Raw genomic sequence first — 26,264 nt, 5'->3', positions numbered from 1 at the left:
TTCATTAACAATTAAAATGCTGGAGAGCCTTTTTTTCCTGACTTAAAGCAGCTTTTGACAATCAACACATAGGAAGGCAGAGAAAAATTCCATGTCTGCTTTTAATAAAATATACTTTTCTCATCAAAATATTTTGATAGCATGAGAGAAGAGATGTGTGCTCATTAAAGTTTAATGAATGTCTCTCCCTGCCGTTTTCCATGTGAAGATCTCCAACTGTGACTCACGCATGGTGGGTGCTGGGAATAGTTAAATGGGAACAAATTTAACTCAAATCCAATCTGTATGGGCATGGGAATGAATGAAACCCCAGGTGGGCGGGCACATCGGGATGTAAAGAACTGAGGCCACTGGCCTCTGTGCTATAGTCGATGGTGAGTTGGAGTCATGGATGGGACCGTGATCATCTGAGTTGGTCTAGATTTTCTGTAGAAAGAGAGATAGACAAGAACAACTGGATTCCAGCTTCTAGGCAACTTCATTCTCAGAGAGGAGCTGGAGAGGCCCAAAAGGCAATGCTTTGAGCAAAGACTCCATAGAGAAAGTCTTGGGGGCGGAGCAGTGTCTATCATATAATAGCCTTGCTCTAGAGTCTTCCCTGAAGCCTTTTTATCCATGGAGTCAATTACAAAGCCTCATCCACACATTCTAGACTCACCTCAAATTGGGCCTAAGTGTCTTTCTGGGGGTACCCTCACTCTCACTGGCTCCCAACCTCTATTTAAACAATGCTGCTTCCTATTGCCTCCCAACCTACTGCCTCCTTCCCCTGCCCCAGCTCATGCCTTTCTCCAGTATCTGGAATGGTTTCTCTGTCCTCTGCTAGTTGAGTGATAACCATTCATTGAAGCTAGCTTATCCTTCTGGTTTTAATTCTTATACTTTGTTAAAATTGTTACCTCCCCCACCTTTGCAACACACAAACTTTTCTGCTAAGATTCACACTACTCTTGCTTCCTGTGCAGGTCCTGGTGTGAGAGCAACGTGGCCCAGAGGTTACCTGCATATCAAGAAAGACCTGGGCTAGAGCTGCTGGCCTTCTTCCCCCATCAGGTGTGATCATGGGCCAATTAGGAAGAGAAGCAACTGCAGTAAGAGCCAGTGGCATACAGTAGCTGTTTGTTGTGACCTGGGCATCAGGCATCCTTGGCTCAATTAATGTAAAAACTCTCTGAAGTGAGAATTGCTACTGCCTTTACCAGTGCAATAAGAAAACAGAATCTCAGAGAGGCTCAATGACTTGGCAGGGTTGTACAGTTATGCTGAGGAAACAGCTTTGAACCCAGGAAGTTTGGTTACAGGGTTCATGTTTTGATCACTATACTCTCAAGTAATGAATTTCAGACAATAGAAGGAGTGCCCTCAGCAATCCAGTGCTTAATGACTCAGCTGTTGTCACTGCTCAGAGCCACCCTGGCCTTTTACTACCTCCTGTCTACAGAAGGAAGGTAGGAAGGTCCTGTCCTCCTAATTTCCTTTCTCAAGGTTTACCCTGCACCTGGCATATTCATGCACAGACACTGTGAGAGGTTCAGTCTCCAGTGATCCCATCCCAGGATCAAAGCTATGGAAACAGATTCTAGCATTTTCTTAGTATCTGGGGTCACATGTCCTAAGTGATTCTGGACCCGTGGGTTTTGAGCCATTATGGGTTTTTTAATTTTAGTGCATTTTGCTCCCTTTCCAATACTTGTTTTGTGCCATTTATGTGACTTGATTTCCTGAGCCTTCCCATGAAATATTTCATCTCAACATCCTCTCCACTCCCTTCTCCTCCACAAGTCCCTTTCCCCTGCTTTTCTCACTACTTCCAAGGTGAGCACCGACATCTGAAGACCATGGCTGTTTTCCATGTCTCCAGTGTCCGAGGTACCCTCGATACTACCTATGGTTTCTGGAATCAGGGCCCTTCTCTGGTGACACCTAAGTGGCATTAGGGTATAGAGTGCGCTCCCCTGGCATATCTCTCCCCCTATTTGGATTTAGTTTATCCTTCATCTATACCTTTTCTGAGCAGACTTAACATTGTATAGAATCCAGAATTTCCTTCTGTCTCATTCTTCAATCTCAGTCAATGGCCTTGACTCTGAGTAAGCTTCCTCTAGAACTAGCATTCCTGCTTCCTTCATGGAGACCAAACCAAACCAAACCAAATCAACTCAACCAAACTCTTTCAAATACTGCCCAGGTCTGTTAATTTCTGGGATGAGACATTTCTGATTCTACCTTGGGGAGGTCAACTGCTCTTTAAGGAAACCCAGAAGATAGCCAACAAATTACCCTTCTAATTAATAATACCTAAAAAGATCAAAGATATCCCTTTCCTCTATACATCTAGTTTATTATCAGTGGTGCAATTAATTTCTTTTTTTGTGCTGAGGCCTGAGCACTTCACAGCTTAGAAAGGTTTCTCCTGAGATCTTGGCAGGAACAAGCCATCACTTCATAATGAGATGAGCAGGGGAGGTCAGTCTCTGGTGGGAAAGGCTCAGTGTTCAGCATAGGTCTAGACCCTGCTTAACATCCTCCCTAAGAACAGCAAAAGACGTCTTTCCTGTGTAACCAGGGGAGAACTGCAGGCCCAGTGCATGACCCAAAGAAGACTCAGTGTGACTCCTGATACTGTGACCCCTGTGCCTGTGCCATTAAATCCATATCATCATGATACAACAGCATCCTTGGAGTAACTCTGGTGTCTGCTTCCCTGTCTAGCATTTGTTTCTTACTTTGCCTACACAATTCTGATTCTCCCTCAGCCTGTGCATTCATCTTCATTTGTATTCTGCCTCTTAAGGCCTGTTGTTCAGACTGTATCAACCACAGTAGGTCTATGTGAAGTGATTGTAGTAAAAGAACCAAAGAGCTATGACAGCATAGGCCTCCTTAAAGATAGAGGGCCTAGTATTCTGTTCCTCAAATGGACACTACACATCCTCAAGTTCAGGTGAGCCTCATTTTGAGGTGATTCATATGCCATCCTCACAGGACCAGACGTTGTAAAGCAGTGGAGGGAGCCAGTTCTCACCTTACCTCTGTAGGCAGACTGCTGGGGTTGGAGACCCAGCTCTACCTCTTGATGTCTGTATGATCATGCGTGGGTTTTACCGCCCCTATTTCCTTTATTTTTCTTATGTGTGAAGTGGAAATGTTTGTACTCCTTACCTGGGAAGGGTTATTGTGTGTTGAAATTGCAATGATACGCATAAAATATTTTGATAGTGGCAGCTGGAACTTAGTACATACCCAGTCAGAGTAGCCATTTTCAATATTACACAACATTCATTAGCTTTACAAATGATTCACAGCAAATAGTTCCCAAGAAACAAGGCCTACCCCTCACCCTGCCCAGTGCCCAATCTCTGGGGTCACTTTGATTTTTTGACCACTGTCAGAGAATGCAGTAGGGTCTATGCTAATCACTTAGTCCCTTCAAGAAGAATACTGTCCAAACACTGGCAAAGGTCTCTAATCCCTGGATCAGAATGGCATAGGGTACTACTCCTCAAGGTGAGTGCTGGATGCTTGGTCTCTGCTTCTAGGGGAGGAAAGGGTCTCAGGGGTGAAGCTGGTTACTGATGCCACCAGAAGCTACCCTGTGCCACTAAGAAGCGAGTGAAACAGGCTCCCATATCTGTCTTCCAGTCCCATTCCCCTTGGTTGGCCTTTACCAATGGCACCACTAAAGGGCACCACTAAAGCTATTGGCCAAATAGGCAAAATGAACTCAGGGTGGTAGGAACCAGAAAAACGGTTATCTTGGTGATGGAGGAGGGATTGTGGACAGAAAGGGCACCACTAAAGCTATTGGCCAAATAGGCAAAATGAACTCAGGGTGGAAGGAACCAGAAAAATGGTTATCTTGGTGATGGAGGAGGGATTGTGGACAGGAAAAAGCAGGAAGGAACTTTCTAGAGAGCTGAGAAGCCTCTATATTTTCATCTGGCTGTGCTTATAATGGCATATGTATATGCAGCTATTGCCTTCCAGCTGTACACTTCGGTTTGCACATCCTACTGTATACAGTCACACCTCAGTGAGCAACGTTACTGTCCAAAAATGCAGATGGGAGGATGTAGGCAGTCTGGAAGTCTGACCCACTTTGTTCTGAAGACACAGAGAGTTCTGAATCTGTATGTATTACACATCTTTATCTTCCTCCACAAGTGTGTTTATACCCACAGGTTATATTTATAACTGCATTCACTTCTATATATTTTAAATCAGGAGAGAAGAGGAGTGTTACATGCACATGACTATATATAGGGCGGCTTGCTTCTTTCAAAGAACAGGAGGAGCCTAGATCCATTATGTGTTTGGAGAAGGAGAGAGAGAGAGAGAGAGAGAGAGAGAGAGAGAGAGAGAGAGAAGTGATAAGCTTGGCTGTTTATCACTTTGCCCTTCTCCCTTGACTGAGATGGGATGCTTACTGACCTTGATGATGACCTTGGGGATGGTCAGCACTATTGACTTTTGCTTGGCTAGGACATCTCTGGACTCATTGACACGTGCTGTGACGAAGAAGTGCAGGAACGCCTGTTCTAGCAGCTGGCTCATGTACTCGCCCGCTCTGACCAGCACCTCGTTTTTCTTGACTGGAGGGAAGAAAAACCAAGAAGTTGGCATCAAGACCTGAGATGAGGCAAGATCTGTTTTACCTGCCCTCTCCCTTTCCTTCCCACCTTAGCACATAAGTTATCAGGAACACAGCAAAGGTTAGATACAAAGAGATCAGTCAATCAGGGACAAACTACTCTGTTTCTTAAGTAAAGAAAGAATATGCTGGAAATTTAATATTCAGTGAAGTCTTACTAGAGAAAAAAGGTGTCAAACTTTCCGAACATTGCTTTTGCTGCTGTAAAATGGAAAACCACAACAAAAAATGTTAAAAATGGAGCCAAGGAGCTTCAACCTAGCTGCCTCAGACAAAGGCAATCCCAAGATGGCCCAAGGCCACCAGGGGTTTTCAACAGCCTCTTTCCTCTTTGTAATTTGGAAGACCTCTGTGCCAAAACACTGCTGCTAGTTTTAGGAACTGGGTCATACAGGATGGCATGGAGGATGGGAAGTAGCCTCATTGGCCTCTAATCCCCACTGGGGCTAAGGATGCAGAGTTGTGTTTGTGGCTTGGCCTATTTGGTCTGTGGTTCCATTTCCTAGAGCCCAGGATTATGAACAGCAAAGGGCAGTTCTGCAGGCTGAGACCTCCAGAGCCAGGTCTGTGCTGTGCCATCAGCCAGGAGGCCCAGCAGGTGACTCAGACCTTCTTCCACTCACAGGGCATAGGCTCTATAAACAGCCACAGCCAAACATCTCTACCATCTCCTGTCCCATGCCTGGCTTTTATCAAAGAGTCTACCTTTCTGCAGGAGTTCTGATGACTGATGGTTTAAGAGTATTAGTATTTCATTTCAACCTATCATGCTGAACAACAGTCCTGTACAGGGGTAGAAGGCAGCCTGAAAGTTAAGCAAGTATAAGCCATAAAGAGAGTCCTTCACTTATCATCAACTCTGGGATGAGGGGCAGCTGATGTCACTCATCATCTGCAGGTGGGACACTCACATCTCACATTCATGACAACTTCCTGGTCCTGGAGACCAAGAACCCAGTGAAGATCCCTGCCTTGGGCAATACTTTCCCAGCTCTCTCTTTACAGTGGTATAGGTGCTGGGACTGCCTCTAGCTCTCCATTTGAATTCTCAGTCTTGCTCCACATTGTAGTCTTGCAGATCTTTGAAAATCCTAATGGCAGATCCCACCCTGGACAGTCTTGTAGATAGGGATGCAGTCATTAGCCCTTCCTTCTCTCCCTCCTTCCCTTGCTTCCTTTATTTTTTGTTTCCTTAAAAAACAAAAAGTTGATCTCAGGGGCTCAGACATGCTAAGCGTGGCACTTTAGCACTGAGCTACCCATCTAGCCTGAACAGTTTGACACTAGATGCAGCAGTATTGGAAAACATGACTGTCATAGTCATGGGCCCCTGAAGAATCAGCTAGGTAAAAGCCTCAGTTCCAGTGGAAGGCATGGCCCTTCTGGCCTAGGCCCTGGTGCTCCAGGTGTGGTTCACACACCAGCTGAAGCAGCCGCTGGTTAGAGTCGCAGGTTCTCTGAACAACGGTCTTTGAACCAGGATCTGCATTTGGATCAGATCCCTGGCGAGATAAGTATTCAACAACTGACTTGTTTGGCTAGCCTCCTGAGATCTTGCTACTCAGTTTAGGTCTAGTTTGGAGGAATGACCTTGCCTTGACTTTGATCCTTGAACTCTTCCTTTCTGAAGACTTTCTTCTTTGGAGCTGGGTCTGGACTCTGCTTCCTTGGTAGCTTTTGGATGGCAATGATCTATTTGGATGAGTTGTGTTTCAGGCCCCCTTCCACTGGATATGTTCTCAAATGAGTAGGTCTGGATGACAGAGTGGTGAACTCTGTCATTAGAGAACATCATTTTGCCCTTCAGTGTTTCCAGTAATAGTAATAAAAAATGGTCTTTCTGGGGCTGGAGAGGTGGCTCTGCAGTTAAGAGCACTGGCTGTTCTTGTTGAAGACCTGGGTTCAGTTTCCAGTACTCACTTGGTGGCTAACAATGGTCTATATAACTCCAGTTCCAGGGGATGTGAAACCCTCTTCTGGCCTCTGTGGACATTGCACTCATGTAAATAATGCACTCACTAAATACATGTAGGCAAACATTCGTATACATAAAATTTCCTTTTAAATAGGTCTTCCCCTGGCTTTTCCTGGAGAAAGAGTGACACTGGGTTTCCTGAAGCTGGTAGGATTTGCCCTTCTTTTTGTACTCATCTTTTGCAGAGGCTCTTATCACCTCTTATAATCCAGCTCAGCCTCAAGGCTCATTTCTTCTTGGAGGTTGCCCACTCCCTCAATCACAGCACTAAAGAAATGGGGTTTTGCTTCTGATTCCAAGAGAACAGTGCTCTTGAAATAGTTCGTTATGTAAGTGCTGTGTTTTGCCACTGCGCAAGAAATTGTTCTAGATAAAGTTTATTAAACGTGGCAAGAGAAGGAGGAATAGATTTTCACTGGATGAGTGGTGGAGCTGGGAGGCTGCCAACATCATTTATGGTGTCTGGGGAAAGCCAAGGGAGACACAGGCTGGAGCAGCCTCATCTCTTCCAAAAAGCAACGAAAACTAAATATAGCCAAATGGCAATCACAGCACCTTTGAAGGTACTGGGTGGCTTAAGTTATTCAAATCTCCCAAGCTGATTCTAGCCCACACATTCCCTTTAATCACCAGTCTGAAAAGTCTGCCTCCCATTCTACTTAGAAAACTTTATTTGCAATAGAGGCACCTGAGAATGCTCCCAGGTCTGGAAGTGTGTGGTTTTGCAAAACATTGAGATTTACTTCAGATTGCAAGGTGCATTGTATTGCACGCAATTAATGCCACTTACCTGCATTGATTAGTAAGTTAGAAAAGGAAGAATGAATTTTCAATTCTCTTCAAGGTATTTAGGACAAGCCCTGGCTGGTTTGTGTGGATAGAACTGCATTAATGTTGACTTGGCCTTAGGTTTGGTCCCAGCATCAGGGACTCAGTAGAGTAATACACAGTGTCATTCCAGTCTATGAAATCATGTAACCTCATTCTCCTTCTTTAGGAGAGGGAATTGTTTATTTTGGCTTACAGTTTGAGAGGATATAGTCCATCACAGTGACAGGGGAGTCAGGTGTCTGGTTGCATTGCTTCTGCAATGAGGAAGCAGAGCTTAAGCTCATCCTTTAATTGGGTTAGGGCGAGAAGTGGAAGATCAATGGTTGGGAGGTTTGTAAGGTAGGAAAAGGTGTTTTATTCTCTGTCTAGGGAAGAATGCTAGATTCCCACAAGTGAACTGGCACACTAAGGGCATGAGTTTGCACCCATTGGCTTATTGTCCTTGGCCAAAGGTGATCTGGGTTCTGTTACCTGTTTTTCTTTAAAAGCTACGTGTGACTTTGAAGTACCAAGCCAGCTTCAGGTTCCCACTATATTGGAAGGTAACAGGTACTGAAAACTACGATGTCAAAGCATTTTACACCTGTCATTTCATTGAGTTTCCTCCACATCCTCCTTTCACATGCACAGGCAAATCAGGTGGGCTATACCTTCAGAATGCATCCAGATCTGACTAGTTGTCATTCACCTCTAACACTATCACCGCCTTTCAGATAAATGATCACTGTAGCATCCTAACTGGTCTCTGAGTCTCAGCCTTGCTTCCTCAGTCTCTGCTCAGCCAAGTGACCAGCACCTAGTATGATCTTCTTTTTCTTTAATTTTTTAAAATTATTAGTGGTGTGTGTGTGTGTGTGTGTGTGTGTGTGTGTATACATGTACATGTCATGGTGTAGAAGTAGAGGTCAGAAGACAACTTAGAGGAATTGGTTCTCTCCTCCCACTGTGTGGGGAATCAAACTCAGGTTTCCAGGCTTGATGGCATGTGCTCTTACCCACGAAGCCATTCTCACTGGCCTCAGTGTGCTTTTGCAAAATCTAAGTTAGCCTATGGCCATAGCACCCTAAATGCACCCAATTTCATCAAAACCTGTTAGGTTATGCTTAAAACCCTGTAATGATCCCATTAGCTCATTGGCAATAAGGCAAAAATTCACACAAGGGCTGACATTCATGAAACAATACACATTCAGCCCTTTTTACAGTCACTTTTGCTCTTCTTTGAGAGTGCTTTGTTGTTGCTGTAACAGAATACCAGAGGCTGAATAATTCATAAAGAACATAGGTTTAGTTGTCTCATAATATTGGTGGCTGGAGGAGTCAAACAATATGGAGCTAGCATTATGCAGAGGGGGCCCAGTTTGCATAATGGCCTTGCTTTACAGCAAGCTGCTCTCCTAGGAACTGAGTCACTCCACAGATTAGTACAGAGTCCTACCATGGGCAATTCCACCCCCATATCCTAATTACTTTCCACAATACTCCACTTCATAAAGGCTTCACCCTCTCTGCCTGTCAGCACACTGATGACAAAGCTTCTAGAGCATGAATCTTTGGCAGACAAACCATCCAAATGAGATCCGTCCCCTTGATTCTCATTGAGCATATTAAATAATGTCTGGCCCCGTGGTTGCTTCTGGTCAGATGTCCTCTGTTTGGTCTGTTTAATGTCACCCTATTAGATAGTATTTATATTTTGTGTGTGGCCATGGTACCCACGGGGTTAGCACACTTCCCCCCCGCCTTAACCTTCACGTTTTCCTGTTACACATATAACCGGGCTATGCACCCACTTGCTTGGTTGTATATTGCCTGGTTCTTCCAAGAGACCAGAAACTCCATAAAGATGTGCGCTGTTCCGTGTCCAGCACATATCAGAGCCTAGCCTTGTAGGGGATGTGCTGACAATCCTGTAGTGTGGGTGGTATCACTCCCAGAGCCCAAATCAATCAAGCAGTCTACCCAGGAATACACTTAGAGGTGACACAGTCACACCTTATATCTGGATTTGTCTATTTCCCTGGCCCACATTCTCTGAAATCAAACATGCCTGCCTGCTCCAAACAAGCTTGAGAATTGTTTCCTCTCCAGTCCTTCACACTGACTATTCTTTTCTGTGAGAAGCCTTGCCTCCCCCTTGGGATGAAAAAAAAAAAAAAAAAAAAAAAGAAAAAAAAAAAACGTCTTCTAGTTTCAAAAAAAAAAACCATGGGGTTTTTTAAATTTTATTATGAAATTGCTGCACTTGTGGCATGTAAATGGCACATCTGCTCAAAGACAAGCCTGAGGAAGCCTCTTGATTTCCTTGCAGTGAAGTACACTCCCACTGCACAAACTCAGAAATTTTGAGAACATTTTTTTTTTCTGGCTAGATTCTTTAATAAATGTGAATGAGAAAATAAATTGGCACAGCTGTTATTGGAACACGTGTGGAAGTTTCTGAAGAAATTAAAAAGTTGAACTGTCATAGGACCAACCACGTAATCCTGCTTCTGTGTGCCCCCCCCCATAAAACGATCGTCCTGCAAACATGTCTGTATTTACTTATGTCAACATTATTCACACAACCAACGAAATGGCCAGAACTTGGTATCAGCTGATACACAAAGGCCAGAACTTGGTATCAGCTAATACACAAATGATTAAGGAAGCAGAATATTACGTCCTGAAAATGACAGCCAACTGAAAACTGAGATCTTACCATTTGCTGCAAAATGAAGGAAATTAGAGGACATTGTGCTAAGTATGGGAAAAAAAAAAAAAAAAAAAAAAAAACAAAGAAAAACAAAAAACGTCTTCTAGTTTCCAAAGAAAATACCATGGTGATTTCTTAACTGTTAGCTATATTGCTGAAGCAAGGGATGTTCGCTTCCTTCGGTTCTGGTTTCTTGGAATTAGAATTTTCAGGAATAGTTCTCCATTTTTCTGGGAACGCTTCTTAGAGGCTGCCAGGGGCGTAGATAGCCACAGAATCTAGGGAGCTTGAAAATAAAATAATGTGTGATTTGGATATCAATGTGGTGTGTGTGTGTGTGTGTGTGTGTGTGTGTGTGTGTGTGTTGGGGGGATCATTGATCTTGTCACTGGATATCGATGTGTGTGTGTGTGTGTGTGTGTGTGTGTGTGTATGTGTTGGGGGGTCATTGATCTTGTCACTGAATATCGATGTGTGTGTGTGTGTTGGGGGGTCATTGATCTTGTCACTGGGTATCGATGTGTGTGTGTATGTGTGTGTGTGTGTGTGTGTTGGGGGGGTCATGGTCATTGATCTTGTCACTGGATATCGATGTGTGTGTGTGTATGTGTGTGTTGGGGGGTCATTGATCTTGTCACTGGATATCAATGTGTGTGTGTGTGTGTGTGTGTTGGGGGGTCATGGATCTTGTTGTCACTGCTTTATGAAAATTACTTCTGTTCTTTTCCCTCTTTTCTTTTTTCTCTTCTTTTCTTTTCAGTACCAAGTGTCATATCAATAGATATCCAGTGCCCTAAACTGTCAAGTGTTTCCAGTTTTCTTGAACACATCTCCCTACAGAAGCTCTCCCTGTTGATTCTTTGTGTCCATCTTGTGACTGAATACTGTCACCACTCAATAGTGGCATGCCAGGGAAAACGAGACCTCTCAATGTTGCCATCTCCAGGGCAGGCTGCAGCACATCAGTCCTGCTTTGCTTAAAATATTCTGAATTCTTATAGTGAGGAAAATGTTCAGAAAGATGTAATCAAGGGAGGCTGAAAAGAATGAAGGGTTAGAAAGAAGCCCCATGAGAGATGGCCCTTTCCAGGCTGTGGAACTGCACATTCTGTGTCCCAGGCTTCCTCTCTCAGTAATTCTCCCTGGACACTAGGCTGATTAGTTTGAAGAAATAGCTTGCATATGTGTGTGGGGTAGCTGGGGAGATGGCTCAGTGGATAAAGCACTTGCCACATAGCATGAGGACTACAGTTCAGATCTATAGCAGCCATGCACAAGTTAGGCAGGTGTGGTGGCTGCTTGCCATTCCAGCACTCCAGAGGCAGATACAGGGGATCCCAGGGCTACCTAGACTAGGCAGACTTGGCAAGCTCTGGGGTCAGGAAGAGACCCTACCTCAGTATATAAAGTGGGAGCAGTCAAGGAAGACACCTGAAGTCACCTTCTGGCTTCTGCATGGACATACACATGCATGCACATACTCAATGTGAACATGCATACATGCACACACACACCTCACATGTACACTCACACACATGAGCATGCATACATTCACACACCACATGTGCATGTGTGCTCACATATGTGAATATGCAGACACATACCACACCATGCACATGCATACATTCACACACATGTGAACACGCATTCATACACACACCACATATGTGCACTCACACACAGGTGAACATGAATACATGCACACATGTGCATGTGCACTCATGCATGTGTTCACATGCATACACATGTGAACATGCACACATGCATATATAAATGCACTGCACACATGCATGTACACTCATGCACATGTGAACATGCATACAAGCACACACACACCATAAAAACACACACATGAAAGAGGAAGGAAGGAAGGAAGGAAGGAAGGAAGGAAGGAAGGAAGGAAGGAAGGAAGGAAGGAAATAAATGAAAAATAAATAGCCTGGGACTGTAGATGGAGTCCAGTGGGAGAGTGCTTGCTTAGTACACTTCAGGACTGTAGATGGAGTCCTGTGGGAGAGTGCTTGCTTAGTACACTTCAGGACTGTAGATGGAGTCCTGTGGGAGAGTGCTTGCTCAGTACACTTCAGGACTGCAGATGGAGGTCAGAGGGAAAGTGCTTGCTCAGTATCCTCCATAACCTTGGTTCCATTCCCAGCATGGGAAAACAACAAAAGAAAAACAGCCCATGTGGCAAGGTCAGATCTCAAATGCACATTCTGAGTTAGGAGGTCTGGGTGGGGCCTGAGACTCTGGTAGGCTGATGCTGCAGGTCCACAGACCACACCGTGTAACAAGGAGTGAGTTTCCATTTAATTCTCATGACTTAAGGGCTCTAGGCTTTGAGGATTCTGTGTTTACTTCTATGCATGAGACATAAAGATGGAAGGACTGAGGATTTTCTAGAACAGGTCAATTCACCCCAGGTGGTTCCCACTACTGAACTCTGGCAAGAACCTGAACTGACAGACAGCTAGGATTAGCTGTTGTCCCTGTGACAGAGAAGCAAGTCCTAGAGAGACCCATGTATCTAGTAACTTACAGGACAAGGGCTCCAGCGTTACTTCAAATGCCTCATTCTTGAATTCTGTCTTGGAGACCCCAGTGTAGAAGGTGATGTTGCCTGAAAGATAGGCTGAGATGGTGTAACGATTGGAGCTGTTGTTCTGGAAAGTGATGGTGACCTTGAAGTCTTTTCCCAGCACAGCATTTTCCACTTCAAAGTTCATGTCTACGTCAGACCTGGATTTGACAACACCTTCTGTGTTGACAGCCTTTTTGGCTCCGTACATCAGAGCTGTTTCGAGGGCCAGTCTTTCTTCCTCTTGACCTAAGAGAGATATACAGGTAATGACAGGGAAGGAGACACGGACCTCAAAAACACTGTTGCTGAAGGCTGCTGCAGGTTGAATTACTATCATTGTGATGAATTCTGCAAAGCCACATTCCCAGATAGGAAGTAGCCCATCCAGACTGACAGACCAACTGGTGACTGGGCTAAAGTTCTGTCTGTATGAGGGTTTCTAAGGGGCTTGCTCCAAGGAACACATTTTCTAGCCGTTATTTCAGCATTCAGGAGGTACAAATGCAAACACTAATAGCTTTCTTAACCCGGGGTGCCAATTTGCTTCCCTCATCATGTCCCAGTCAGGAAGGTAAGATTTGGGGTTCTCTGAGCAAAGATTCTGGAGATAGTATATACTTGCCATCTGCCTCCTGCCACAGCTATTTCCTATGACCAGTGGAGTTCCTTACCTCAGGTTCTTCTCATTCCCCCTTTGAGTCAATCTCTTCCACTTTCTACTTTCTGTGCTGACCCTGGATTCCTTCCATGCCCTTCTCTACCTCCTGCAGTAGGCACCAGCTCCAAATGGTATACTGCCCCACAACACTAGACTCTGGCATACTGTTAAGCTTCCCTGTCCAATGCCTCCTGGGTCAGAGCTCTGGAGGAGCCTTGAGTTATTTAGAACTTGCTGAAGGTCCTGAGTCTTCCTGAGTCTAACAGAGGTGCTGAAGGGGAGGCCTTACAGCTTCTGTTACCACAGGATCTCCCAGTTGCCTCTGACTGGTGTCAGAGGGGCATTTATTGGAATGTCTCTCTGTTCTAACATAGTCTGAGGTGTAAGTGCTCTTTGAGCAAAGTGTCTTGTAGAGAATTTCTGAAGGGGCTGTGGTAGAGAAGAGGGAGGGTGACAAAGAGATAGGGGTTTCTTGGGGGAGGAAGAGGAGAAGGAGGAAGAAAAGGTAGAGGAAAACAAGAAGTAGGAGGAGGAAGAGCCAAGCGTGGTGGTATGCATCTGTGGTCTCAGAGACTGAGAGGCTGAGGCAGGAGGATGGTGAGTTCAAGGTTAGCCTGGGTAGTGAGACCTTGCCTCAAAAAGAGGATGGAGATGCAGCTAAGTGGTAGAACACTTATCTAACATGAACAAGGTCTTGAATTCCATCCCCAGAACTGAAAGAGAGAGAGAGAGAGAGAGAGAGAGAGAGAGAGAGAGAGAGAGAGAGAGAAATAATAGCATGAGCAGGTGAGGAAGCAGGAAAGAGCGATCTAAGAAGTAAGGCCTTGGATGGCTTTTGCTCAGACCCCGGCTAACTGCACTGGCAGTTTGAAGAATTTGGATAAAGCATTTGGATTTGGGGATAGGCTTGCTGGTGGAAGTGCAGAAGGTGGGTGGCCATTCTGTTTTCTATCCTAAGCGTCTTTTTATATAGCTTCATTCATGGTGGAGGACAGAGATGAAAAGATGAAGGCAGATTCCCTGGCTTATGAAAACTAGTTTTGAGATAAGAGATGGCTCAGTGGCTAAGAGCACTGATTGCTCTTGCAGAGGACCCAGGTTCCGTTCTGCCTACATGGTGGCTAACAACTGTCCATAATTCCAATTCCAAGGGATCCAACATCCACTTGTGGCCTCCATGGGCATTGCACACATGCGGTGCATTTATATACATGCAGGCCAAACACTCATACACATAAAATCAAAAATAATTAATCAAAAACTAGTTATGAAAATGGCTGGTGGAAAAAAAACACTTTAAGAAGGTTGGTTTTTCTTATTACATTAATTTTAAGATACTGTCTTCTACTTTACCAAAAATTAATTAGGTACATAATTAACAATTGGCTTTGATGATGGTGAGGCAACCAACTGATCCCATTGACTATCACTAAGTGCTAATTATGTGGCAGGCTTTGGGATGCAAGCTTGGTGTGCAGTGGCCCCGCTGAGCTTCATACCGACTCTACAAGCTAGGCACTAAGAATATCAGATTCCTCATTTGTGAAATATGGGCACATACGTCACAGGGCTGTGAGGCTGACCATAGGGAATAGGTGAATTGTGAATGGAAGATAGTTGGAAGGGCAGAGAAAATGCCAGCAGGTGTTGCATATAAACATACTGCGTGTGTGTATGTGTGTGTGTGTGTGTGTGTGTGTGTGTGTGTCTGCGTGTGCACACGCACGCACATTTGCAGGTGGGCTTAACACCTTCTCTGTTAAGACTGCAAGGATGTGCTAGAAACAATTGGTCTAGGACCAGAATTGGCTTGGACACATGTTTACAGAGCAACAGGCAGAAGATTGGGATGGGAAGGAGAGAGAGCACAGCTGTGAGAGTGCAGAAAAGAGGTAATCTGCCAAACAGGGCCACGAGAAAGAAGGCATTAACAACTACCACTTTGGATAGGGGCCAGATGGACATTTAGGCAAAATGCAGGAAGCTCATTGGAGCAGCAGGAGCAGGACAAGAGGGAGGGGCTGCCTTGGGAGAAAGGAGCTGAGCTGGCCCAGGGGAGAGGAAGGGCAGAGAGAGGCTCGTGTGGAGCTCTGAGCAACTTGAGCACCTACCCTGGTTCGTACAACCTTCAGCCTCCTTCTGGGAAGCACCTGCCCCCAGGAGCAGGGCAGTGCCAGGCACAGACTGGTGGGGGCTGTTATAGGCAGTGCAGTCCCAGATGGGAGAGAACTGCAAGGCTTCCTGGAGCCTAACAGAGAACTTCCTGCTTTTCAGCAGTCATGACGTGTTCCAGTATCTTAAACGAGGTAGGGTAGCAACAAGAGATTCTCTAAAGCCAGATTGTGTGTTCTGAGACATCTCTGTGTTTTTCAGAAGGTAAGAAAACACTTTCCTGTGAACTAGGATGTAAGTAGCCTTCTTAGTGGGATGAAGCATCTTTTCACTGTCTTAGTGGGATGAAGCATCTTCTCACTGTCCTGGTCTTAGTCCCTACATGACCTCCCCAGAATTCCTCTTTCTTTTGTATAATCTATCCCCAGACTCCAGCCTTCCCATCTCTCACTAACATATATCTGGTTTTCTTTCTTTTTCCTCCATCTCAAAACTCTTCCTGTGTGATGTTAGCTTCTCTGCTGGGACATAGGCTCTAGGAGGGTCGAGCAGTCATCTGTCTTGTCCAGCTCTATATCTCTAAGATTTGGAGTGTGGCTGCCACAGAGGTTCTGGAAGAGGGAAGCAGGCAGACACATTCTGCTTTCAGCATGAGGCAGAACTTTCATCTCTGTAACAACTACCAACCAGTCCAGGTTAGCCCACCTGCTAGCAACATCTCTGTGCCCACCCATTTGGTCGTGTCACAACTCTGGAAATCCCTTTGTCCCCGAGACATTGTGCTAGGCACTACTGAGAAATAGTCAGTCACTCATGGGTACAGAAAGGAGAAGTGAAAAGCCATCATGGAATTGGGTATCACAAACCCTGAGACAGATGTTGGCCTATGGGCCTGGGGACATGTGGGAGAGACCCTTAGCTTGCCTAGGTAGTACAGGAGCCTTCTTGGAGGGCTTCCTTTCTACACAGTGAGCAAAGACGGGGAGGCATGCAAGAACTTGGCTTGCTGGAGGAAGCATCAGCAACTCATCTGACTGCTGCGTGTGGCAGTTGTAGGCATGGTCAGGAGGTATAGCAAGGTGATCATAAAACCAGCCAGTATGACCCTGTGGTTCTGACTGGAAGCTCTGGGGGAATGGCAAGATAATAGGCTGTTTGCAGTGTTATGACAGGCTCATGTTTCCATGCCAGGGAGTACCACTTTGGCAGAGAGGCAAGCTTACACTGAGGAGAGGGGAGGTGGCATGGGAAAGCTAGACTGATATTTTTCCAGGCAAAATCAACCATAGCCAAAACAACTTAGAATACTGTGACAGCAACAGCTTACTGGCAGAAGGGAAAATGAACTTTTACTGGTCCCTTATCATGTGTCAAGCTCTGTATTAAGGGTTTCATACACAGGATTCTACTGAATTCTCAGAGCACAACTATGGAACCAGAGAGGAGGGTGCACCTGAGGCTGTTTCAGAGGAGACGTGCCACCTGACCAATTCTCAAGTGGCTAAATTCGGTGTGTAGAGGTTGTCTTCAGTAGGGTAGAGTGTAGGATGAATGCACAGGGCAGGGGAGGGGAGGGAAAGATAGTAGTATTTGGAAAGATTTGGCTTCAGGTTTCTATGGCACACTCAGGTAAGGAAGGTCCAGGCTGAGAGACAGACCCTGGAGTGATCACTACATAGATGAGGGTCAATAGAAGTGATCCAGGGAGAACAGAGAGGTAGGGATGGAGCTCACAGAGGGCAGATGAGAATCAAGTGGCATTCAGAAAGAAGTGGAGATGGTAAGCCCAGTGTTGCAGAAGGAGACAGAAAAGAATAAAGGGGGTTAGGTGGAGATGACTGTGAGAAGTTCTATTACAGAAACAAGAAAGAGAGGTGAACAACATCAGGCAGGTAGGAAGTTCAAGCAAGATGGTACCAGAAAACATGTATTGCAGGTCAAGGAAGCAGACTTGAGAACAGTATCAAGGATGTTCTGGTAGCGGAGTTCAAGGCACAGTCAGCCAGGAATGAACAGAAAAGGAACATACCAGAAGCAAATCTCCCTAGGTCTTTCAAGACTGGTGCATGTCTTCCTCTCTCGGCATCTAACCCTGCCCTGCTCCTAGTTGGTTTTCACAGTCACTTCTGAGGCTGACAGTCAATGGTAGCTGTGTTCTGTTGCATGCTTTTATCTCTTTTCTGTAGTTTTTCTGCTATTTTTTCCTGTAGTTTTTCAAGCATCTGGTGCCATGGTTGCTCACAGCTGCCTAGAAGCTCACAGCACTGTCTACTGTCTGATTAGTAGACAAAAAAAGGGACCTCACATTGCAATTCTGCCGTGTACCTTTTCCTAAAGAATTCTTTCCCCAGCATCATCTGCAAATTCCTATTTACCCATCGGACTTCGGGTTTTGGCAGTGCTGGGAATTGAACCAAGGCCCTCCCTGCACAGGCTAGGCTCTACCACTGAGCCTCAGCCTCAGCCCTGACCCAGGGTTCAATGTGCTGAACAAGTGGATACATTACATCACGCCATTTTGGGATCAAACAATCCATAGAATGGGACCAAATGAGTTGCTCCATCAACTACTCAGAGAGTGATGTGTAAGTCCAGCCTCAGGTCTATGACCTGAATACTGTGAATATTACAGGGACTTCTCTGGTTGGGCATCCTCTGTGCCTGGCGCATCTGGCCACCCTGTGTCAAAGCAACTCCCCCACAGCACAGTAACATCTGGATTCTGCTTTCTGTCACAGGGAAACAGAAGGCAGGGCTGTGCGTGTCCTCAGTTCTAGGAGGGGATGTGGCACAGTTAAGAGCAGGCCATTGAGCGCCTGTGGTGGTCACAGCATTCCTTCCACATTTTCCAAGGTGTTTCCCTTTTCCATTTCCAAATCTTTTTGTTTGTAACTCTGTCAGGAGAAGGCATTTCTTGCTTGTTTGGTTTTATTGTGCTTATGTTGTTTTTAACTTTCCTTCTACAGAAAAAACAAAAAGGGGGGAAAGTCTTTTTGTGTATCTATGTTGTGCAGTGGATGACAGCCAAATGAAGAGACTGAACCATTTCAGAAAAACAGTAAAAATTCACTAGTTCAGATGATGAAACTCCTGAACTTCAACACTGTACACTTTTCTCAGTTCAGCAGGCTCTTTCTTTATAGTGTAAATTTCTTTTGTAAATAAGAGCAAAGAGGCTGTATAAAACAGTTAAAATAAACCCTGTACACGTTAGCACTTCAGGAATACCAATGAATATTTAGTGTATGCTAATTAGTCATAATTTTTATCCATTCACTAAAATAAATGCCACCCTTAAGAATCTCTGGATATGAGCCATTTACAAAGTATATTCTGCCTTTCTGCTCTCGAGACAGCCTGCATCCTCCCCTGGCTGGTACTGACCCTGGGCAGCTTCCACTCTAGGAAATAAGCACTCTAAGCCTGATGGGATGACGTCAGGTCCTGCAGGACCCTAAACATCCAGATATGCTTCACACTTCCCTCCTTTGTCTACCGTTCCACTGCCTAGAACCCTCTGTGCAGCTCTCTTTACACAAGGTCTCACGCAGAGCTTCACTCCTTCTGACTCTCCTGATGGGACCCAGTGTTTCTCTTTTCCCATAGCCTTCTCTGTATAATGAGTCTATCTCTGGTCTGGGGACAGAAACTGTGTCCTCTTGGCTCTTAGGATCACAGAGACACTCAGTATCATTAGCACCATTTGAAGCATACCATACAATAAAAGTTAACAAAATCCCATCATAACATCATTTCATGATTGAAACTGGCCTTCAACCTAATGGGTCTGAATTAGTGAGATTATTCATTTATCTATTCTATATACCACAGGGTTTCCATGACAACACAAGTGGACAATGTGTTAAAAATAATTTATAACGGGCCGAAGAGATTGCTCAGTGGTGAAGAGCACTGGCTGCTTTTGCAGAAGACCTTGGTTTTATTCTGAGCACCCACGTGGTAGCTCAAAGTCACCTGTAACTCTAGTTCCAGGGGATCCAATACCCTCATTTGGCCTCTGTGGGCACTAGACACTTACATGGTACATATACATTCATGTAAGCAAAACATTCATAGCCACGAAATAAAATAAATAAACCTAATTTTTATATTTGTAAAGTACTCAACAAATGGGAAGTAATGACTTAAATATTTCTTGTTGAACTACATTGATGTGGCTCATAGAGTGACTTCTAACAGAGCTACTTTACATTAAATTTTTTTGAGCAAGAGTATGTTCTGTATTCTGTTAAAATAGAATTTTAAACAAAATCACTTCATAAGCCATGTGAAGGGGAATTCTGTTCAAAGCAAGCAAGCAAACAAAATAATGAAAATCTGTGGGTGTCTGTTGCTGGTGAGTTTATGCTTCTGCCTTGACTACCAGTTGCTGCAAAGGCCAGGGTGTTCACTGGAACATATTTCAGCTTGACAGTGCAAAAATACTTCATGGAATTGGGAAAATGTTCACTTGGTTGTGGTGACTTACCTTCTTGGAACTTGTAAGTATCAGTGATATCCTCCATGCCATCTCCTCCAATTTGCTTGGTCACAATCAGTTTTCCAATGTGGGTGGTATCCACAGATTCTACTACATGAGTGCCATCTTTCTTAGCTGTAATGTAAATAAGATCGCTGTTGACCTGGAAATGGAAGAGGACAGCATTAGCCATTGTCGAAAGTCTGTATTGCTAATAGCAATATTTACAAGTGCTAAAATGTAATCATTGTGGATGCTCATCAGTGGGTGAATGAATAAAGAAAATGTGGTATACACATACAGTGGAATATTATTCAGACATTAAAGCATGAAATCCTGTTATTTGTGGCAGTATGGGTGTGGGTGCAGCTGGAGGGCATTGTGTTAAGGGAAATAAGCTAGATATAGAAAGATAAATACCACCCGCACTCACTAATTTGTGGAAACTAAAAATGTTGATCCTGAAGAACAGAGTGGAATGGCGATTACCAGAGACAAGGAAGTGAGGGGAAGGGCATGGAAAAAGTTCAGTCAGGGGCACTAGAATCCAGCCAGAGTGGAGCGATACCTTCTGACTTTTGTATAGCACAGACTGTAATTATTGGTTAGTACAATCTATGATATACATCAAAATGCCTAAAAGACCATAAAATTCTCAACATATAAAAATGACTGAAGAAATCGGATGATTATCCTTCTTATCAGACATTGCATACATGTATCTGATTGTCATCATGAACCCCACAGAAATGTATAAACATGTCTCAATCAGAAAAAAGCAAAGAAAAATTTCTTGTCTCCAAATCCTTCCTTTCTGTGATGTAGACATCTAGATCCTGGAACTGATGTATCCCTTTCTTCAACAGCATTGATGTCAACGGACCAGTTCTTTTAAAAATATTCTGGGGCCAGAGAGATAGATCAGCCAGTGAACGTGCTTGCTACTCAAGCCTGACCACCTGAGTTTGATTCCCAGAACCCACGTGAAGGTGGAAGAATAGAGCCAATTCCACAAAATAGTCCTCCGAGTGTCATACACATGCCACGGCATGTGTGTGTCCCCCAATAATAATTTTAAAAATGTAAAATTCTGAAGGAGGGCTACATCGTGAGTAAAGGGGGAACAGCTGAGGCAGGTTCTACTAGTTGTCTAAGCAGTGACCATTCCTTTCTTTATGTTTTGTTCCTCGAAAATTCAATCTCTTTTGGGAGAGTTGGAAGCATCATGCTCATTTCTTGCTTTCCTAGACCTGGGCTAAGCTAGCCAAGGCTGTGTGACCTATTTGTAGGAGAAAAGGAATTTGACCATGTGACTTCCTGGGAAGAGTCTCTCCTCTACAAATGGAGAGAGGGACCTAGGAGACTTTGCTCTTCCCTTCCTGCCCGCTGATGTCTTCACAGGAAGTGAATTACTGCTCAGAGCTGCTGTCCACCCTGGGACAACAAAGAAAAGTATGGTCAACAGTGAGAAACTAGCAGAGAGGAAAGAGAAGCTTGGCAGACTTGACGAGCCAGTCAAAGGAACCAACCTTGGTCTACCAGCTCCAGGATTTCTCAGGTGACAGAAATCTTGCTCTTTCAGCCATATTAATTGTGTTACTTTTAGCCAAAGTTATTTTAATTGAAAAAAACATGATTAGACCATTCAGGAGGAATTCAGACAGTGGTGATTCAGCAACTAAACTATGCTACTTGTGGGACTTGGTAACTGTTTTGGGACGAGGTTGGCTGAACACCATGTATTAGACCATTCAGGAGGAATTCAGACAGTGGTGATTCAGCAACTAAACTATACTATTTGTGGGACTTGGTAACTGTTTTGGGATGAGGTTGGCTGAACACCATGAGCTTCCATGACTCTGCTGCCCCGTTCTACTTTCTAGAGACAGTGCCAAACCTGCCTGAAAGTGGTTTCTTCTGGCTCCCCATTGGGGTGTGCATACTCCCTGGTTTTGGAGTTCTATTTACCATCAGGAGATTGACTAGGAAACAGAGCAGTAAGGGTAGTGGTCACTGACATCATTACTTTGTTTTCCCAGTCCTTTCCCAGCCTTAGATCCTCTTCTTTTAAGTGGGAGAAATCATAGCGCCTTCCGTGCAGGATGACTGGCAGAATTAACTGAAGTAAAAGCATGTGAACTTCTTACCACAGTGCCTGGCAGAGAGGTAACACTCAGTAAATGTTATCGACAATGATGTATTATTTAATAGCATTCTCAGATACTGTCCAAAGTGCCAGAGCCCTGATGATGAGGAAAATAGATCCGGTCCCTCCATTATAGAGTTGACACAGTGGTAAGGGAGATTCTGGGAGTCAGAATCACCTGGGGAACTTAAAAACAAGTAGATATATGATTAAGGAGGCCTTGGGTGGGGCTCTAATCTATTAAAGAGGTCTTGATTCTAATGAATACCCAAGCCTGAGAAAATCTCTGTAACCATAAGCACTGAGAGGAAAACTCCAAGATTGTTTTGTGGGTGCATAGGGCATGTGGAGGTGGCTAGACAGTAACGGGTTGAATGTGCTTGTTGTATAGGAGTCTGTGACTGAAGAACAGAGGGAGGAGGGAAAAGATGGGCAGGCTCAATGCCTCTGAAGAAGGCCTTGAAAGCGCTACTGGATCAGTTACAGGAAACCTAGGCTCTGATGCTGGTGTGTGCCCCCAGGAAGTCATGTTAACCTCTCTGAGCTTCTGACCTGGCTTCTGTAACATGAAAATTTGTCATACTTGTTTGCTACTCTCATAAGAAACTTTTACACCAGAGTGAGATAAGATCTGTGTGAACATGACTTCAAAAGTTCATAACTGAGTAAAACTGGAATTATGAGATAATGGGGGAAAATGAAGATGTTTTTCTAATTTTTAAATTTAAGATTAAAGAGAGCAACTGTCTACACTTCCTCACAAAATGTTCTGAATTTACATGAACTCTGATCTCTGTTGGGGAGGATGTTTAAACAGTGAATACCATGGTGTTTCAAGACATTTTGCAAATCATAATGTAAGCCCTGAACATCAATCTCCCGAGGGCTGTATTACTAACCATTTGTTACAGATGACAGCACCAGCACTTACCAGGGGCAAGTGAAGTTTCATGGTTGTGTGTGAGAGCTAGTGGAGAGGTGCAAGCCCTGTGCCAACTCTTGGCTCATCCTCTTGACCTTTACCTTGGGCTGACCCACTGCCTACTACCCCTTGATCTTAGTAGTGGAGAGGTGCAAGCCCTGTGCCAACTCTTGGCTCATCCTCTTGACCTTGGGCTGACCCACTGCCTACTACCCCTTGATCTTAACTTTATTCTTGTCCACAGAATGTCTTTTTGACATTTGCATTGGGCTAGCCTATGGCCCATGCTCCTTGTTCTGGGCTAGCTCTTGGCCCCAACCCCTTGAACTTTATTGCATACTTCCTCTCCTACATGAGAGCCACCATACGTACTGTACCAGACTGAAATATAAAGTCAGAAAGCAGGGCAGGAGAGGACAGAACAACTACCCAAGAAATGTTTGTCATTTTGGGAAAAATATTTATGGAAAGTTTAGATGAGCTTCCTGAGAATTCCAGCATTCTGTCTGGGGGAGCCAACACAAGCACAGCAGTTTCCCCCCTCCACTCACAAGTTCCTGGGACAGTGATGATAAACAGCCCCCCAGTCACAGCTCTTGTAGCACTTCACTTTCTCAGGAAGCCTAAGTACCGACTTCTTCTCGAACATGGCTTAAGAAACCGATGGAGCTAAATCTTCAGGCTAGCCCAACAACACTGTCTCTTGTGGCAAGAGGATAGGAAGAATGTGGGTGAGAGGACGTTTCTATATGTGCAGTGGGGGTGGGTGGGAGGAAAGTGGCATCAGCAAGTTTTTTCAGTTTAACTTCCAATGTGGTCGTTCTCCATCCATGTTTAAGGATGAACAACCCAGGTACTCAAGAAAACACTGGCAATAGGTTCCACCCGAGACTGACTGGGATGGAATGGTAGTTATTCACAGGATATACTGCAATGAATAATGGACTTAGGCTGTGCCACTTCTGAATTCAAGGTAAATAACACCTTCTTTGAAGGGTTGGTAGATAGATCAATGTTGCTTGTGGAGGCTCTATATGTTTTGGTGATGGTTTTAACATTTATTTATTTATTTATTTTTTATCTATTTATTATGTATGTGTGTGAGCATGTACGGAATCAGAAGACAACTTGTGGCAGTCAGTTCTTTCCTTCCACCATGTGGGTTCCAGGGGTCCAACTCAGGTAGTCAGACTTTGCAGCCCGCACCTTTACTCTCTGAGACATCTTGCTGGCCCCTGTTTGTTTTTGATACAGGATCTTACTGTATCTGTCAGCCTTGTTTGGAACTCACTTATGTAGCCCATGTTTGGCTTCAACCTCCTCAGTGTTGGCTTTATAGGTATGCACCACTATAATTGGTGTGTAAGAGCACTGTTTGTGGCTAATCTCTTTTCCTTCTTTTTTTCCAAATAAAAAGGAACTTTAGTGGCTACCTAGTTTTACTTGTATATTCAGAGGGACTGTGGTCCCATGAAACCAGGCATCCTATCAAGACAGCTGGTGCTGTCTTCACATGCTTCTTGTGGAGGGCATTTTGTTTCTAAGGCTCTAAGGGCACAGGGAAGGAAGGTGGATTGGGTCCTCAGAGGGCTAGAGAGACTTTAAACTTCCTGGTCCCTGCTGAGTATATACACTGAGCACTTGTCCACAACGCACAGTGTCTATGTTCTTTACTACTAGGGACCAAGATGCCTTTTTGTGGTCAAGACCAAAGGACAATGTCTCTTTGGTTTGTTCCATTTATCTGTGGAAACAACATTGTTGCAGACCACAGAGAAAAATACTTCTTCATCCAGACTGTCTGAGGCCACTGGCTCTTGCTGGGCTAGGGCCCTCCAGGTACGATCATCGAACACTTTACCATATCATTGCCCTTTCTAGCCTGTGGGTGCATGTGGGTATGTAGGTACATGAGGAAGGTTAAGGAGCCCTGTTGGACCTCTCTGCAGGGTCACACTTGTGTCTCATCCCTCACCAGAACTCATAGCATGAGATGCAGCTGAGACCTCATCTCCAAGATGCTGTTTTTAGCAGCTTGCTCTGCACCAACTCTTGTTTGCTTCATCCTTTCGTCCATCCATTCACTCATTATCGGGAACAAATGAATCAATGGATGAATGAGAATGCAGCAGATCTTACCTTCATGAAGGTACATGAGGAAGGTTAAGGAGCCCTGTTGGACCTCTCTGCAGGGTCACACTTGTGTCTCATCCCTCACCAGAACTCATAGCATGAGATGCGGCTGAGACCTCATCTCCAAGATGCTGTTTTTAGCAGCTTGCTCTGCACCAGCTCTTGTTTGCTTCATCCTTTCGTCCATCCATTCACTCATTATCAGGAACAAATGAATGAATGGATGAATGAGAATGCAGCAGATCTTACCTTCATGGAGCTTCTATTCTAGATGTTTTACGAAAGGGTGGAGGGAGTAAAGACCTCACTGAAGAGGAGGCAGCAGGTCCCGAAGCAGCGAGGGACCAGCACATGCAAATGATTTTTCCATTAAAGGAAGAGAGGATAATGGGGCACAGCCACTTTCCTAGCCAAACCCATAGTATATGGAAAGACTCAGACACAAAAACATATGCAGTTGTTTCCAGAAGAACAAGAGTGCCAACAGGGTTGCAGGAGAATTAGTAAGGGATGGGTGGGAGGCAAGCCAGACCACACAGAATTCATAAAGATTCATATCCAGTTTCAGCATAAGAGTAATAGGAATCCATTGGGAGATTTGGGATGGGGCTAGACATGTTTTAATTGACAGCTGAAAGGGTGATTCAGGCTGATTCATGGAGAATAGACAGAAGAAGGCTGAGAGGCAATGGTGAGGTGAATTGGGAGACTACCCCATAGAGCTCACAGACAGTGGCACAGGGAATAACAGGAAATGTTGGAGTCTAGAAACCTTGAAAGTCTTTCTGGCAAGATACTTGAAGAAGGCTAAGAAGAACAGCCAAAATAATTTTCAAATGTTATGTATTATTTGAATGAATGGATGAATTTTTTTTTATCTGAATGGAGATGCTTAAAAAACAAACTATTAAGGGGAAGCAGATGGACAGATCTGAAATGAGAACTGCCTCCAGAAACATGTGTCCAGGTGGGTACAAAGTTGATGGCACAGAAATGGAGAAGGAGGAGCTCCTAGAGCAATGGTATGGGGGTCTCTGTGGCCCCACAGAGCTTGTTACTGAAAATGTCATCTCAGTTCTG

At 44.5% G+C, this 26,264-nt stretch overlaps 1 protein-coding gene across 2 annotated transcripts in view; it reads right to left on the bottom strand.

The window, feature by feature from the left end:
• The window catches only part of F13a1 (coagulation factor XIII A chain), a 217,020-nt gene that overhangs the window by 24,064 nt on the left and 166,692 nt on the right, over nucleotides 1–26,264 (bottom strand). For both annotated transcript variants that reach the window (XM_008831654.2, XM_017797775.1), the window contains 3 exons: nucleotides 19,993–20,146; nucleotides 12,692–12,979; nucleotides 4,432–4,592 (listed from right to left, as the gene is read on the bottom strand). In XM_008831654.2, coding sequence (XP_008829876.1) covers nucleotides 4,432–4,592; nucleotides 12,692–12,979; nucleotides 19,993–20,146 — 603 coding nt within the window. The remainder of the gene's footprint in view (nucleotides 1–4,431; nucleotides 4,593–12,691; nucleotides 12,980–19,992; nucleotides 20,147–26,264) is intronic.

The sequence above is a fragment of the Nannospalax galili genome, unplaced genomic scaffold (assembly GCF_000622305.1).
Source record: "Nannospalax galili isolate Female #2095 unplaced genomic scaffold, S.galili_v1.0 scaffold72, whole genome shotgun sequence".
Taxonomy (NCBI): domain Eukaryota; kingdom Metazoa; phylum Chordata; class Mammalia; order Rodentia; family Spalacidae; genus Nannospalax; species Nannospalax galili.
Note: the sequence above shows the minus strand (reverse complement) of the source record. Positions and strands in the feature narration are given on the sequence as shown.